Source organism: Rhamphochromis sp. 'chilingali' (assembly GCF_963969265.1).
Source record: "Rhamphochromis sp. 'chilingali' genome assembly, chromosome: 16".
Taxonomy (NCBI): domain Eukaryota; kingdom Metazoa; phylum Chordata; class Actinopteri; order Cichliformes; family Cichlidae; genus Rhamphochromis; species Rhamphochromis sp. 'chilingali'.
Window position 1 is genome coordinate 36,292,781 of NC_137943.1, and position 17,834 is coordinate 36,310,614.

At 48.2% G+C, this 17,834-nt stretch overlaps 2 protein-coding genes across 2 annotated transcripts; both read right to left on the reverse strand.

The window, feature by feature from the left end:
- Positions 1-1,761: 1,761 nt before the first annotated feature.
- LOC308383347 (uncharacterized protein) lies at positions 1,762-8,638 on the reverse strand. Its single transcript, XM_080861260.1, has 3 exons — positions 8,490-8,638; positions 5,301-5,442; positions 1,762-4,297 (listed from the first exon to the last, which is right to left on the reverse strand). Exons 1-3 carry the CDS (start codon positions 8,511-8,513, stop codon positions 2,958-2,960), a joined length of 1,506 nt encoding a protein of 501 aa, XP_080717386.1. The 5' UTR covers positions 8,514-8,638; the 3' UTR covers positions 1,762-2,957.
- A 6,917-nt stretch (positions 8,639-15,555) lies between these two features.
- LOC308383613 (stonustoxin subunit alpha-like) lies at positions 15,556-17,478 on the reverse strand (the record flags this gene model as incomplete). Its single annotated transcript, XM_080861655.1, has 4 exons — positions 17,394-17,478; positions 16,903-16,960; positions 16,614-16,660; positions 15,556-16,091 (listed from the first exon to the last, which is right to left on the reverse strand). The coding sequence occupies exons 1-4, from the start codon at positions 17,455-17,457 to the stop codon at positions 15,556-15,558; spliced, it is 705 nt and encodes a 234-aa protein (XP_080717781.1). The 5' UTR covers positions 17,458-17,478.
- Between the last annotated feature and the right edge of the window lie 356 nt (positions 17,479-17,834).

The following is a 17,834-nucleotide window of genomic DNA, read 5'->3' on the forward strand; positions in this document are numbered from 1 at the left end:
CCGGGGCTTAGCCCTAAAGGGTAGTATGGGCTCTGCTTTGAGTTTGTTCAAAAAAGAATGACTTCATATAGGGAAAATATATATCACATGTGCAGGACACCTTAAACTAGGTTTTTAATTAAGCAGCAAGGCAGAACAAAGTCGGGGCTGTATCAAGACACGAGGACTAAACTCCAATTCATCCAGACCCAGAACTGATCCGGAATTAAAACAGGACTACAACAGTTCAAAATCAGGACTACTGAGGACTTAACCAAGACAGAACCAGAACCAGAACTAGATGATAGCAGCACTAAAAATCATCATAGACCTGCACTACACTTATTTTTTAATTCTACCAAAGTACAATATTTAGATTGAGAAAGGTTTATATAATTATTTATCCTTGTTGTGCAAACAAGCCTGCATAACTTAATAAATATGGTATCGTAGGTCCTCATGTATCTCGTACCTACGATACGGTGATACTTTTGGTAAACAACAATTTGACTAACATGTGTGTCTCACCTGCTCTTGTTCATCTCTGTTCTGTCCTCGTTCTCCCTCTCTGTTCCTCTCTCTCTCTGTTCCTCTCTCTCTCTGTTCCTCTCTCTCTCTGTTCCTCTCTCTCTCTGTTCCTCTCTCTCTCTGTTCCTCTCTCTCTCTTTATTCTGACATTTAACTAATTCAAAAGATATTTCAATATTTATTTAACCAAAACAAAACAAGTTTACTGTAAATTGATGTTGTGCAGTAAAAATTGTTCTTGTGTTTTCCATAAAGTGTAAATATCTGTTTTCAGCTGTGAATATATTGCTGTGTAGTGAAGTTCCTCTTGTTTTGCATAGAAATATACTGAACAACATCCAAAGCATAATATATAAAATAACATCTACCAGAGTTTTTTCTTTGAAAGAAGCTCCTTATGTCCATTCTTGTGTATCAGTGCATAACTGAAACAGATTTATTTCACATTTCACTGTGTGTTATACTTGTATAACTATGCATGTGACAAATAAAGAACCTTGACCTTATTTAGCCGTGGAGGGAAACAACTGAAAATATGAAATAAACACATGTAAGCTGAGACTCTCTAAAGAAACAGCTGTTGTTGTTCAGCTTTTCATTTCGCCGTTTGTTGATTCACTTGAAGAGCAAGTAACGTAACATGGGTCAAGTGATCAGTTTGATATCTTTCATGATTCACCGTCATATTTACATTATCTGTACAGTACGACTGATTTGCTTTGGTACCTGGTCGAACTTCTCTGTCTGCCTGGCTGCGTTTCTCTAACAGCGCACTCGCAGGCAGCAGCTGCCCCGCCCCCTCGCTCAGTCGCTTAGTGCCTGAGCTCGGATCAAAGCAATATTAGGGGGGATTTACGCACAGTCGTAAATTCCCACAGTGTGCACTATGTGCTTCGAATATTTTGTGTAGTTTTTTGTTTTATACAGTTGTCAGCCAGACATCTAACTATGAAAAAATTACTCCAAAACAACCCGGGCTTCTGACATAACAACCCGGGCTTAAGCCCAGTAAGCCCCCCCCCCTTGCTGGACACACCAGCTGCACATGTTTCTGTCTCTTTAAATCACACTGGCACAGTTTCCGGAGCAGAGTTTGTGTGGGGTCATTTATTTTGAAAGTCTTCATTTGTCCTTATGCTAAAAAAAAAATAAAAAAAAACCCCACACACACACACCATGGTGCACCTTTAACACACCTGTGACAGGTGACTCTGTCACTTAGCTGTCAGGGGGGAAAACAAGAGAAGTCACAGGTGAAGCTGCAGGTCAAACTTTATTGGTAATGACATGATGCGCACCGCTAAAAACACGGTGTCACCAAGAGCGCAATGCACAAACATCATGGCTGATTCTTTGGAAGCCTGCTGGGTTTGGAGCGCCACGGTCTCAGCAACGCCAACGGTCAGCGGCAACAGTGTTGGGCTGAAACAGAATATATGTACCTGTGTTATGCATTTAAAATACAAACGTGTATCTGGTCTTTTCCAGTTTCATATGTTAGGCTATGCCCTCTCTAATGTCAGCGTCCTGTTAATGTTGGTGGGACCCGGAGCCAGCACAGCACAGCAGAGCCAGCAGTGCACGGGCAGGAATGCATTTCTTACTAGGAAAGTCCGAAACCACATTTAAATGAGAGAGGGATGAAATGCAAACTCTGTTTGTCAGCAACCGAGCTGCTCTCAGCGTCAGACTCCAACCTAAAGAAACATCTGGAAGTACGTTCTGTTTAAAAACTAACATTAGCCGACTGCAGATAGCTTGTTTTAGCTGTGGTAGCTACCTGGGTCATGTGCCACTTCAGTATCTGTGATGTACTGTTGCTATTACTGAAGGCTACTCACCACCGAGCTAACACTGTTAGCTGGCGTTAGCTGAGGTTAGCAGACAGAAACAAAACATGACTGATACAGTCATATGTTGCAAAAAGTGCAGCCTTACCTAAAGTCCACCTACTGTTACTCATTTATACTAAGACTTAAACATCTAGTTGGTATGGCGGGTAACCTTCAGTAAAAGTAATAAATCACACAGTTAAATCATGTAGTTAGAAAAAGCATGATAATATGTGAAGTAATCCAAAGTATTCAGAATAGTTACTCTCATTGAGTAACGTAAAGGAAAACGTTACAAACTACATTTTGGGGCATGTAATCTGTAATCTGTAGTGGGACACACTTAAAAGTAACCTTCCCAACACTGCGTGCTAACGGTCTGCGCTAACAGCGCTAACGGTCAGGAGACTAGAGTGGCTTCTCAGCAGCATTCATGTCCATAGAGTCAAAGTTCACGTCAGAACAGCACAGTATGGTAGCGCTGCTGCTCTGTGAGATCATTGGTTGGTTGAGGACCACCATGAAGAAGACATGTTGCGGTTGGAGAAGCTCCTGCTGAAACTCAGGCGGTGATTAACATATTTAACATGTCAGGGTAGTGTTGAAAGGCCCCTCCCCTCACTCAGCGGGCCGGTGGTCGGTGAACCTCTTTAGGTGGTAGCGCAGAACACCTCGGGTCTTGAAGGTCTTGCCGCAGCTGCAGACGTGCGGCCGCTCGCCGGTGTGGTCGAGCTGATGAACACGCAGCATGGAGCTTGTGAAAAAGAACTCGCCACAGGTGATGCAGTAGTGGCTCTTCTCGCCAGTGTGCTTGGAGCGCTGGTGGCTGACCAGCGAGCCAGACGTGATGAAGCTCTGGCCGCAGTCCTGGCAGGTGAAGGGCCGCTCGCCGGTGTGAATCCTCTCGTGCGCCCTCCACGAGTTGTGGTAAGAGAAGGACTTCTGGCAGTACGAGCACTGGTACAGCTTCTCCTTGGTGTGCGTGCGCCGGTGCACCTTCAGGTAGTGAGCGATGGTGAAGCTCTTCCCGCAGTCATTGCAGGTGAACGGCTTCTCGCCCACGTGGAACAGCGTGATGTGGGACCTCAGGTGGGATGACTGCGTGAACCGTTTCCCACAGGTGGTGCAGAGGAAGGGCCGCTCACCGGTGTGGGTCACCATGTGCGCCTTGAGATGGGGCGACTGCGTGAACCGCTTGCCGCACTCGGAGCACTTGTAGGGCTTGAGTCCGGTGTGCGTGCGGTCGTGCAGCTTCAAGCCCTGCAGGCTGGAGAAGCACTTGCCGCACTCAGTGCAGTGGTAGGCCTTCAGATCCTCGTGGGTGCGCTGGTGGCATCGCATGCCGCTCAGCAGCTTGAAGGCTTTGCCGCAGGTGGGGCACTTGTGCGGTTTCCTGTTGGAGTGGGTCACCTGGTGCAGCTTCAGGCTCTGAGGGTTGCTGAAGGTCTTGTTGCACTTGGGGCATGGCAGCAGCTTCCGGCTCTTGTGGGACTTGCGGTGGAAGTTGAAGCCCTGGTAGGATATGAACATCTTATCACAGACGGTGCAGTGGTAGCACTTCTCGCCGCTGTGAAGCTCCAGGTGCTCGCTGAGCTCGTCCTGCTCTCCAAAGCCGTCCCCGCAGAACCAGCACTTAAAGGGTTTGGTGCCAGAGTGCGTCCGGTGGTGGGTCTTCCAGTCCCTCTTCAGAGCAAAGGTCTTGTCGCAGTAGGAGCACTGGTAGGGCGCCGTGCGGTCGTGGACCTGCTGATGGACAACCAGGCTCATCAGGGTCGGGTAGGTCTTGCCGCACTGCCAGCACTCGTTGGGCTTCTGGCCCCGGTGGACCCGCAGGTGAGCCTCCAGGTGGGACTTCTTGTAGAAGCCCTTGTTACACTCGTGGCAATACACCATCTTCCTGCCCGTGTTGGTGGCCTGCTGCTGCCGCTGCCTCCGTTCGCTGAGCTCGGGGTGATCACCTGTGGGGAAGCGGAGTTCAAAGGTTAGAGACGAAGAGGAACGGCGACATCCACACAGCCACAGCCAGCAGGCAGTTCATTGATCCTGCCGTCCAGCTGCCGGGTTAACCAGCAGGAAGAGGTTTTCCTCCGATTCTGTTCCCAACACACGGAAGCCCGAGGACATCACGTCTCCTTTGTTAGGAAACAGCCACAAACACACTGCTCTGTCTCAAAGACACAGTGTTTGAGGTTATGGACAAGACAGCAGAGCCGGGTATCATCACTTCTAGAATCGATTTGATTTTGACTCAGAAATGTTGTAATTCTGATCACTTATCAGCACATTCCATATTTTATATCCATGTATACAAACAAAGCTGACAGTGTGAGACTTCATCACAGCAGATGTCTTTGTGTCAAAGTAACTGAGGATAAAACATGAAGCAGATTTTCCTGGCCTGGCGTTTTATAGCAGATAACTTTCAAAATAAAACCATGACTCAACATTACCTGATGCTGCAAATTACAGACACAGCTGAGAGTTCTTTGACCTTTAACCTCAGATTCTGCTGTTTCTGATAAAATATGTTTATATTTAAAAACCGATTCAGGATTTAATGAATCGATGTCACTTTTTCAAACTAAAAAACGATTTGAATCAGAAACTCGATCACTGAAACCCAAGTTAGCGGTTCTGCTTTCCTCGTTTCTAAGGGAGTTCTTCCTTCCTACGTTCCCTCCTGCTGCTGCTGTGCAGAGTCTAAATAATCTGCAGCTGAAGCAGCAATGCAGAAATCTGAGGCATGGCTGAGTGATGTGGTGGAGATCATCACTGTGACGTCTCTAGTTTCAGCAGCTTGTTTCCCTTCCTGTCACTTTCTTTTTTGCTTCATTCACCTGAATTAAAGGGGAAGTTTCCATCTTAGACATCTGAATGTCTGACCTGACCGGAATAAACGCGATTTGGACTTCTGCTCAGACAAAGCAGCCACAGATATCTGATATTTTAATCATGAATTACCCAAAGACAGGAAGTCCCGCCCCTCCAGCCACACCCTGCAGTCACTCAGCTTGACTGACAACTTCCTGAGGATCGGGTACGAGCGGATCTCCACGTCGCCCTCCGGCTCCGTTTTCACCTGAATGCCGGCGAACTCCTCAGCCTGGAAGGACAGATTTCAGACAGCATCGCACGGTGAAAACACACGTGACCGCACAAACACACTTCATTCTTATTCAGGGTCACATGACTCTGCAGCAGCTGCAGTGACGGGTGTGACTTCATGAAGGATTTGAACCTTTCAAACACAAACAGACATCTGTAGCTTTAAATTTGAGCACAGCTGTTCTGTTACTGGCCACCAGGGGTCCTGACAGGTCAGCTCACATTAGCAAACAAGCTGCGTCTGTCCACCTGTGACGGTGCACAATCACCTGTGACACACTAACACGCATGTATGCAATAACTGTGCTGCACAACATTCTGAGTAATGTGCAGAGGGGCTGTAAGGGCGGAGGAGCAGGGCTCATTTCTGCGTCTGTGCTGGACTGTTACTGTGGGTGGGGCTTCATGGAGCTCCACACACAGCAACAGGGAGGTAATGCGTTACTGAAAGCTAACGTAGAAGCTAGTTTAGTTAGCACTGACATGTCGCATAGGCTGAGGTTAGTTCCTCAGTTTTCAGGCCCCTTCAGTCAGGAGACAGACACCATCTCTGAAGATCCAAACCTCTTTATCCTGCCGCCCCTCCCTGAGCCTGGCTCTGCTGCAGGTTTCTTCCTGGTAATACGGGAGGATTTCATTCCCACTGTCCCATCTGATCGTCGGGGTGTTATTGTAGGGTCTACCTTACAATATGAAGTGACTGTCGTTGTGATTAACTGCTATGAACATAAAATTGAACTGAATGCAGCCGGGCAAGACGCAATCAGACAAAGCCAGTAATCAGATTACTGCATTATCGAAATGAGGAACACCGGGGGCGGTATCGATCAGGTGGCGTGTGCGACTGTCAGCCTAACTAACCTGCAGTCAGCATGCACTCCTGAGCTCAGTGTCCTCATGGTGCACATTTTTCTTCCAGTCCATCAAAGATCAAATCACAGCGTTCCTGAGTTTCTCCTGCAGGACTGAAAACTGGCGCTGAGCGGACACGGGTGTTTGTGTTCCTGCAGGAACTCTGCGTGGTAACTTACACTGACCGGATTGTAACCTGACACCATGACCTTTACAGAACCTGACGTGCACACCACCGCGACTTGAATAGAGATTAAAATGTGACGTCATTTCTGGGGTAAAGCCGCAAAGGATTGTAGGTACGAGTGGTAAGCGGTACTAGCGCACACAGGCTTTCACGTGAAAACAGTTACACAGCGATAAAAAGAAACACAAAAATAGCAAGAAGCTGTTGTATTATTAACTCATTCACTGCCATTGACGGCTATAGCAGTGAATGAGTTAAATGCAACAGCCGGTCACATGACAGCCACGGGAAGCCGACGGGTAAAGAGATCGGTTGTTATCGGATTACGTCGTTGAAGAGAAATCGTTCGAGCCATGTTTCCGAAGTAACAAAGAGCCGACGGATGGCCTGGATTGCAGCCATTCAAAGACCAAATATGACGTCCCAGAACCCTCCAGCTCACAGGTTAGTCTGCTCCAAGCATTCCCACAAAGGTCAGTCTGCTGTTGTAGTTATTACGTATTTTATCATAATTGTTGATGTAGGTTACAAATAAGTCTTATATTGATTTGAATTGAATTCATTGCTGCTTTGTTCACTGTGGCTTTGCAGGCTAATGTTTGTTGTGTTTTGTAGAAAAACCAGCCAACAAAATGCTGGAATGTGATCCAGGCTGGGCCCCTCTATCAGCCTGGGTCAGACCAAGTTTAAAGCTGCTACCACAGCCAGATCTGATCGGTTACGAGAGAGAGCGAGATCAAAGCAGCCACGAAAAGTCTGCATACATGTGCCCAAGTGTTGCATTGAAGCAAGCAAGTGATGAATAACTGTTTTCCAGTATGTTGTTTTGATATGTTTTTTGCATTGTTGATTTGTTTTTCACTGAAGCAGCTAATAAAGCACAATTGAATACAATGTTGCCTCTTTCCTGTAAGACTCTATAATAGAACGAAATAATAATGCCAGTTATAAATAAAGACAATAAATTGAATGAATTACGAAACACTCATTTTATTTCTATTGCATCTGAAAATGTTGTGTAACACTACAACCTGAAATGACAATTAGATGCATTTGCTGTGATGGAATCGTCCAAATCACCACAGTAAACTGGAGCTGGGCTTGTTGCAGGTATCTGACGTTAATAAACGTGAAGTGCATGCACTCACGCTTCGGACCGTATAATAATAAATATGTGCGTGATGAAAGTCGGGCAGCAGGCTAACGTCCCTACTCCACTCTGTATGCTCGTGTGGGTCTGACCCTTTCACTCCTTGGATTTTTTTTGCCTCTTCGTCACGTCTGTCTTCGTGCGGAGCTACCGAGTTCTCCTTCGTTTTGCACAGAACTGTTTTGGGGCAAATAAAATGCAAGTAAGGATTAAAACCACAGAATTAATGATTACCGGTGCTGGAAATGCTAGCGCTTGATGCAGTGTATTGATTTTGCTGCCACTCATACCTACAATGCAATGCGCGAAAGTCACGTGGTCTGTCGACCTGTGGAAGATGGCGGCATAAGGAGAAAAGGACTTTCCAGTTGGGACTCGGACGCCGTGCCTGATGATGCGTGTTATCTTTTACACGTGTTCAGGTTGTTTCATGCTGTGATGTTTGTCTGTTTCCAGGATCAATAAAGTTTTGTGTTGTTCTCTATAGTGAAAGATTCACGACTCTGATTTAAGGAGGTTAATCTATGAGCCCCCCGCCCCGTAAGCCCCCTGGCTACGGCCCTGTAACATCGATCGCTCATCAATAATCAGTCGAACGAATCCGTGGATCAGTAACCGAGTCTGGACTCCGTTCAGTGTCCGCTGCTCGGACCCGGAGCCCCTCACAGCGGGCCTGGCTCCAGCTGGGACGGTGCTGACAGCAGCCGCAGTGGGAGGCTCGGGTTCGGCTCGGTTTGAGGGATTCCTGACCGGAGTCCAGATCACCGGGGCTAGCCCGGTTAGCTTAGCCGCTCACATGACCGTGTCCGGGGGATCGGCCCGGCTCAGCCCTGCTCGGCTCGGCAGGTGTGCTTACCGGTGCAGCGGGGACGGGCTCCATGGTCCCTCCGGTTCGGTCGCAGGTTCCGGTTCTGACGGAAAAGACGAGCGAGAGTCCGGAGCGGCTAACAGCAGAGCAGCTGCTCCACTTCCGGGGGAAAGGTCAAAGAAAAAAACAAAGAGGAAACAGCGAGTGACCCCACCCCCACCACACACACTCACTCACTCACTCTCACTCTCACTCTCTCACACACTCACACACACACACACACACACACACACACACACACACACACACACACACACACACACACACACACACACACACACACACACACACACGTGTGTGTATTTATATCCTCGTGGGGACCTCCCATTGACATAATGCTTTCCCGAACCATGAAAAATGAGCCCAGCTGTAGCCCTGACACCACGTGCTGAGCGTGGAAACGCCCTCAGCCCCGTGGGGCCAAACCCAGGTCCCCACCAAGATACAAGGACACAGATACCAACACACACACGCACAGACACACACACTTAAATGCATTTATCAGTAACCGGGCCTCACGTAGGGTTGCTTAAAAAACGGAATCGTCCCGTATTTCGAAACAAAAGCACACGTCCCGTATTGAGCTGATAAGGGACGCACTTTGTCCCGTAATACAGTGAGAATCAAAAGTAGTCTATAACTTTTAATGGAATTAACGCTTTGTTTGAAAACATAACTCCCAGCCCCTCTCCTGCTTTGTGACCAATGAGCTGACAGCACACTTATGACAATTCGAGTATGACAATTCAGATTACCGCTCATCTCATTGGTCGAGGAAAGGTCGCTTACGGAGAAAATACCGGAAGACAACAGATGACCACAACAACAAGCATGGCCAACAGGGAAACAAACGCAGACACTGCGGTGCAAGTCTCGGATGACAGTACACCTAAAGCTGGGCAGACACTGTGCGATTTTTTTCAGTCACGTTATTCAGCTCCTGCTCAAACTGCACGATTGACTCGCAGGGGTTAGAAGTTCATAGGTCACGATGCAGGTCTCACACTATACGGCCCGATGCTCTGATGCGACCTGAGTGCTCACACTGTGCGTCCATAAAAATGAAGGTTATAACAGAAAATCTGTCGCTCCCTCTCTCTCTGTCTTTCACTCACACAGACACACCACCACCATCAACTTTGCTAAATTGCTAATGAAAAACATGATCAGGCAGCTGTGATTGAGCAGCATGTAGATCCAACTGTTTTCACGGTTGTTGTGGTCGTGATAATTTTGTGATGCCACATCGAAAAGGCTCGGATGAGCTTTCCAAAGTTCTACAAGTTGTGCCTCCATCGCTTGTGTCCAGATCACAGGCTGCACAGCCGTGCTGCTCCGTCTTTTTCACTGACGTTTACGTGTTTGCGTGTGCGCAGTGTGAGCGGCTGTGGTGACACCCTCACGACCAAGCGATTGATGATCGGGAGCTGCTCGAGGTGTTGATCGCTCCTCGTTACCCCACGTATACTACACGATGCACGATGAAGGCCAAAATCGGACCGATCACCAAATCGGTCGCACGACTCAAAAAACGTCTCAAAATGGGCCAAAAACCGCACAGTGTGAGCCCAGCATTAGAGCAGCAATGTTTGTTCGCTCAGAGAAAGAAAAAAAGGCTGCAAAAGTACAGGGAGGACTGGGAAAAGGAAAACACCTGGCTGGGAAAGTGCACGATAACACCTTTAAAGCGCACTGCACTGTGTGCCGGCGCACTTTTTCTTGCTTCTAGTGGTGGCACATGAAGAACATGAGGGGCGTGAAAGCTCGGGGAACCCTTAACCAATTTCTTGTCCACCAGGCCACGGCAGAAGCAGATATGGTATGTAAACACTGGTTTGTTGTTTAAACCCTCTGGTTAAGGTTAATATGGGCATGTGCAGTGAATATCAGCGCTATGTGGCCAGAAGTGTGATAATATAATTTATTTTGTGTAATAAACAACTGCAAGGATAGATGATTACAACAAATAGATGACTAATACATAAAAGTAATACATCGATGAATAATGATGATGAGTTATGATGCGTAACCATGGGAACAAGCGGGTTTACAAACAGGAGCAGCTGATTAGCATTAGAAAAGCTGAAATAATACCTCAGCTGAAGCCAGTTGTACTAAATGCACTATATGTGCACTGTTACAAGAATGTTTTTGTTCTATTGTTTTCTATTAATTTATATAATTTTAAGTTAAGCAGGACAGAGTTCTTTTAAAGAAAGATTTACTTATATTCTCAAAAGTTAAGCATGACAGGCTTCTGTTTAAGAAAGAGACCTGTTTTACTGTGTTAATGTTGTCATTTTGAGCTAAAAATAAATGGCTAAATGATCATTTGTTTCCCATACGGTCATATGACAAAGAATATGCATCTGCTTAAATCAAATTCAAGTCAAATGCTTAAAAATAATTTCACACACAACAAAAAAGAGCTACCACACTGGGTTGCCCGGCCCTGGCCACGAGGTGTCCCTTATTTATTTTTCAGGGAGTTGGCAACCCTAGCCTCACGGTCCCAGCAGGCTGCAGCAGGGTCACCTTTAGGACGACAGACTGAAGGATCCAGGTGAAGTGAGCGCTGCTGTCACTGCGAGCTGCTGTTTCATCAGCAGCAAAGCTTTCAGGAGGGTGAACACCAGGAAGGCAGCAGGACCACATGCAATCCCAGGTCAGGTCCTGAGAGCCTGCGCTGAGATCTTCAGCCTCACCACATCACTTCTTCACTTCCTGAGGTCTGGAAGCGCTTCTGCTCCCTCAGGGCCAAAACAGAGAAAATGAGGAGGAGCTTCTTCCCTCAGGCTATCCGGGCCCTGAACCAGGTGTATGACTGGAGGACTGGACTCGCTCATACATCGCATCACTGCACATGGACTCGAACCATAATAATGCACCTCATTACTATACCTCCCAGTGCAAGCTGTTTATTTCAAATGTAACTCTAACTCTTAGTTCAGACTTCTTAGGTTAAATTCTTAATTTAAGTAATAATTACTTTACTTTGATGTTCATGTTTTATCTGTTAAGTTACTTTATTCAGTTCTTCGGTACATTTTTACTGTAGTTTTCTGGTCAGAGATTGCACAGCAGCAATCATTTCACTGCCTCAATATCTATCAGTGAGTGCACGAGGTTTGAATACACACATAATATACAAACAGCACACGCTCATACACACACTCAGCTGACCTAGTTTATTCCCTCTGTGAGTTTGCTGCTCAGGAAGCTGCTGCTTGTTCATCGTGCTGTTCATATTTCTGTAAATACCAGCCGTGATGCTATTACAGCTAAATGTTCTGCTGACTGGGAAACAAACAAAGGAGAACAAAGTGTGACGTGTCAGGTATCCGCGAGTACACCCTCCACAGTTTTTCTTATATCTGTTCATAGGACAACACTGAACATATGTGATACAAATACTGTAAAGTAGTGAGCGTACAGCTGGCATAACAGTAACAATGTGCTGTCCACATAGCCATGTCTGAACTGAGCGCACCCTGAGGTTACCTGCAGCTCCGTAGGACAGGCTGCATCCAGCACAGGCCGAGCTGAGGGCCTCACCTGTGAGTGCTGCCAGCACTGCTGCAGAGGTTTGGGGCGGTCAGCTGAAAATCCAAAGTGCAATCAAGTCATCGATCAAACATTGTATAGATATATAAAAGTAATATACGCGTGTTGAATGATTACTGTGATGTAGCTGAGAGGCAGAGCGAGCTCTGTCTCAGTACAAAGCTCCTCTCTGCCTTCAGCTCGGACTCTGGCCTCCGGCCTCATCCTCGCCGGTTCCTCGCACACGACGCCGCCTCAAAGAACACTGGCGAGTTTAAGCACAGGAGGGGACAGCCTTCATTGTGTCCCAGTCTGTAGACTCCAAACACGTGCGAAGCTCCTCCACAGCCTCGTTGCTCCACAGTTTTTTGGTCCCCACGACAGGTTTGGAGAGCTTCAGCCTCTGTCTGTACGCGGGGATTAGGTGGATCATGACGTGGTCACAAAGTCCAAGTGAAGCGCGGGGCACCGCGCGATAGGCCCCGCTGATCGTGCTGTAACAGTGGTCTAATGGCCTCTCCTCTCTGGTCGGGCATTTAATATACTGCTTGTATTTGGGAAGCTCATGGCTCAGATTGGCTTTGTTAAAGTCCCCAAGAGCAATGATGAGAGAGTCCGGGAATGTCCGCTCCATGTGCAGTATCTGCTCCGCGAGTGCGCACTGAGCTCCCTGCGCATCCGCATCTGGCGGGATGTAAACAGCGGCCAGGATGAATGAAGCGAACTCCCGCGGAGAATAAAACGGTTTGCAGTGAATGAAAAGATATTCCAGAGAGGAAGAGCAGTGCTGAGCAATCACTGTTACATCTGTGCACCAGCCACTATTAATGTAGAAGCAGACACCTCCACCTTTGGTCTTACCAGAGAGAGAGGCCTGCCGGTCCGCGCGCAGCAGATGAAAGCCCTCAAGCTTGAGCGCGCAGTCCGGGATGTCCTCACAGAGCCACGACTCCGTAAACCGAAGAAGTATGCAGCATCCACGCTAAAGTTCAGAGGTCGCTCAGCAGGATGACGTATAAGGTGTCTGAAACCCGTGTGATCAATGTGACAAATATGACCTTTGAATAAAGAAGGAAAACACATTTAATCTTTTTCCATGTTAATACATATTTGTAAATGAATTAAAATGTAATTATTCTGTGATTACAAAGTTAAAGTTGTCTGTTTAATCTGGTTCCATGTCGTGTTGCTGCCACCTAGTGGTGGACTTCAGAGTTGTGCTTGTGCTGCCAGCCTGAGGACTCGTGCCAGGAAAACAGGCTTGGACGATATGGACTGCAACTGCTTATGAACGTTTGGCAGAAAGGTGCACATGTTTGTGTGTTTTACTTTGTGTTACGTTTTATTTGGGTTGTAATTTTATTTTGCTGACAGAATATTTGTTTCCAGTTGTTATTTCACTGTAGTTTTTTGTGGTGTTTGCCGGTGAATGGAAGATTAAAATACAGATTAAATATGGGTTGGAGGATTATTCTAATCCAAACATCAAAAAGAATAACCTGCAGGAGCAGTTGCTAAAATCCAACCTAACTATGCCGACCTTTGCTGTGTAGAACAAACCTGCTGGAAACAAACAGCAGTCTGACTTTACTGATCATTGTGAGCAACACGGAGGTTCACAGAGGGAGGTTTGTGCTGGAGCAGCAGGTTCAGCTCGCCGTCTTCAACGCGCTCTGCTTCCTTGTTTGATGTCTGATCACAGCTCCTGACATGTGTAATGAGCAGCTTTGTTCGGACCTGTGCAGGTTTGTGTGCGTCAGCGTCACAAGCAGGTATCACGCTGGGGTTCAGACTGTTTCCAAACATCGCTGCCCAGACAGCGCACTCCCACCTCCCAGGTGTCGCCACTTCAGCACAGTAGAACGTGCTTGTGTGACAGGGCGACCGTGGCTCAGGGGGTTGGGAATCGCATGTGTAACCGGAAGGTCGCCGGTTCGATCCCTGGGCTCTCTGTCCTGGTCGTTGTGTCCTTGGGCAAGACACTTTACCCTACTTGCCTACTGGTGTTGGCCAGAGGGGCCGATGGCGCGATATGGCAGCCTCGCTTCTGTCAGTCTGCCCCAGGGCAGCTGTGGCTACAACCGTAGCTGCCTCCACCAGTGTGTGAATGTGAGAGTGACTGAATAGTGGTATTGTAAAGCGCTTTGGGTGCCTTGAAAAGCGCTATATAAATCCAATCCATTATTATTATTATTATTATTGTGTAAGCGAGGCAGTGCTCAGGTGGCGTCCGTTTGGGCGATCCTCTGCGATCATGTCTGAGCTGTGTGCTGGAATCAGGGAAACCCGAATCCTCTTCTTTGATCGGGGTAAAAAACCTGCACTGGTTACCCGAGTTGTAACCCTGTGTGTGTCCTTCTGTGCGAGTGGACTAATGCAGCCTGATCACTCGTGTTTGTTCAGACGACTTCCTGAGAATCTGGTTGTGGAGTTCTCTGGAACAGATTTTATGAGACTGTTTGGGATCGTTTCCAAATTCCAAAGAAGACGTCAAAGAACCAGTTTCATAACTGAACATGAGATATTTGTCTGTTTATGTAACACGTCTTACTGTGGGACGTCTAAATTTAGACGTCTCGTGTAAACAAAACAGTTTGTCTGTATTCCAGGTGTGGCACAACAACAGCCTGAGACATGGGGTGGGGCAGAAAAGGAAAGCTTGACAGCCACAGTCACAACAGGATACATCAGCTTGTCCCGATTCTGAGGGAACAGAGAGGGAACAGAGGGAACGTCGGCTAACGTGGGAACGTCGGCCCACTTTAAAGATGGACGTGGTTTCCTGCAACGCTCCTCAGCATCTACAGACTTCAGAGAAGACTGACAGAAACGAGCCGTTCACTTTTCTGTTTATTGATCTTTGAAACATCACATAAGTACACATTTGTTTGGACTTTCTGTGTCCTCCAATCAGACACTGTCTGGAAAAAGGAAGCAGTGAATCACGCTGAAAGAGTCGGAGGGTTTGCTGCCATCAGGTGGCCACACTGAGGAACTACAGCTGCACATTCAAATCAAACTTTATACACAATTACACAAAAACATCACAGTCATCATAAAAGCATCTGTCAGAGCGTGCAACCACGGTCATCAGAGCGTCACAGCCAGAGCAACGACCCGCCTCCACAGTTACACACACAACAGGAAGTGTGTCGCACAGTCAGACATTTGTGTTTATAACATTTACAACATGCACAAAGTTTAAAAACACGTTCACGCTGCAGGCATGTGACTTTTGGAAGAAGGCGGAGCCAAACCAGCCCGGTCAGGTTCCAGTTAAAGTCTTTAACCAGTGAACAGCACCACCCTCAGGCAGGGAGGAGCACAGCGGGAACATCACTGATGCCTGGGTCAGAACTACAGCCAAACCTTTGACCCCGAGTGCAGCACATGCAGGATAAAGGAAAGAAATGTCACAACTCGAAGAGAAGCGAGAGAAAGCTCCCTCTACCATTACTCTGAAAACACATCCACTCTAGCCCACCCCACGAGTGGACGCTCTCCATGCCACTCAGCACAGACGCAATGAGGACTCAGTGAAGACTCTGAACCCGGCATACACGGGCTCAGTGAATTTGGTCTTGAAGGTGTGGAGGTGGGTCAGAGTGTCAGAGGAGACCTTGAGGAAGGACAGAGTGCCAGCATGACAGTCCACGTACACTGCTGCCCTACTAGAGTCGGACAGGGAGGATGAGGAGTAGGAGCGCGAGGAGAGTGCCGTTTCTTTGCCGTCGTGCCAGACGGCGTATGTATCGGAGCAGTACAGACTCCACGACTGGTTGTTCCACCCGAACAGGGTCTCGTTGCTGTCTCCTTTCCTTCTGATCCCTCTGTAACTCACCGCTATGTAAACCTCGCCGGTCCACTCCACCTCCCAGTACCCGCGACCCACCAGCCCATCTCTGCACAGCAGCTGAGCCCGGTCGAATCTGTCGGGATGATCGGGATACCGCTGAGGCTCCGACAGATACTCCACTTTCTTGGTATGGTGGGACAGTTTGAGTTTCCTGTTCACCGTGTTCATGTCGATGGTGAGCTGACAGCAATCTGATGAGAGAACAAACACAATCCAGCTACAGTCAGTCATCCAGGCCTCGGCGGTCTCAGGAGCCGAACCAAGACCACCGGACTTCTCCGAGTTTGTCCAGACGTTTCATCCGAGAGGCTGCTTCAGTTCTAAAGCCAGAAGGTGGACTACACTGACCTGGACCACTGCTCCAAAAGGTCAAAGGCCACTCCCTGAGGATGCCAGTGTTCACATTTCATCACATCTGTGTCCACTTTGGACAGAGGGCGTGGCTTACGACACAGACTGTGCACGACCTACAGTCCAGCCTGAGGTCAGGTGATCTCAGTATGGCAGGGTCACATTGCTTCGCCTTAGCTCATGAGATGAGTCACCATTGAGGGACACTCCCACCGGCGTTTAAATACCGTTTGGTCCAAGAACTGAAGCAGCTCCTCGGATGAGGCGTCTTCGAGAAACTTAAAGAAGTCCCGTCTGTCCAAGCTCGGCAGAATGAGTGATGGGACCGTGCGCTGTTTGAATCACATTAAAAACACACTTACACTTCTTCAGCTCTGACCTCACCCATCGGACTCCAGCAGGCTCCGCCCTGAAAGCAGGAGGGGGTCAGCATGCACACTTGGACATCACATGGCTGTCATACTGTTATAGACAGGCGTGATGGAGCGGGGCTCTCTGTGCTAGCTAGACTGATTCTTGGGTTTCCTACAGTGACAGGCTGTTCCTTCAACATGCAGAGATCTACAGCCATGGAGGGGAATGTGAGGCTTAAAATAAAGAAGCAGAGAGGAGAGGCTTTCCGCTCTCCTCTTTCAGTCCTCCTCCTCCTACCTGAGAGCGTCCGGTCTCCCGCGTGGATCCTCAGGTCGTGTAGGCACCTGCACGTTTCCTGTAAGTACATCCGGGGTCAAAATGATAGGTTTACACTTTTCACAGCACCTCAGAAAAAAATTCAATTCAATGTTATTTATATAGCGCCAAATCACAACAAAAGTCGCCTCAAGGCGCTTCATAGATACAGAGAAAAACCCAACAATCATATGACCCCCTATGAGCAGCACTTTGGCGACAGAGGGAAGGAAAAACTCCCTTTTAACAGGAAGAAACCTCCGGCAGAACCAGGTTCAGGGAGGGGCGGGGCCATCTGCTGTGATTGGTTGGGGTGAGAGAAGAAACAAACACGAGAAGGAACTCTGTGTCTGTCCTCATGCAGCACATCACAGACTGAAATCAGTCCGAGCGCTGAAGCTGCATTTATATGAACACAGGTTTATAATCCAGGTGTCACAGTCTCACACACAACCTCGTGTTTCTGCACTCACCTGGAAGCAGGTAGAAGGGCTTCGTCAGGGTGTGTAATTGCACGCTTGGCATCAGCTGCTGCATGCCTGGCACACGGAAGCACTGCATGACCTGTGGGTCAGAAATATCACACTGTGACCACGCATCAGCTCCACGAACAGGAGGACCAGAACGTGTCTCTGAGCCAGCACCATGACATCACAGGCCCAGGGAGGCCGAGGGAGGACGAGGGAGGGCGAGGGAGACCCAAGGAGGCCCAGGGAGGACAAGGGAGGACGAGGGAGGACGAGGGAGACCCAAGGAGGCCCAGGGAGGACGAGGGAGGACGAGGGAGGACGAGGGAGGGCGAGGGAGACCCAAGGAGGCCCAGGGAGGACGAGGGAGGGCGAGGGAGACCCAAGGAGGCCCAGGGAAGACAAGGGAGGACGAGGGAGGCCCAGGGAGGACGAGGGAGGACGAAG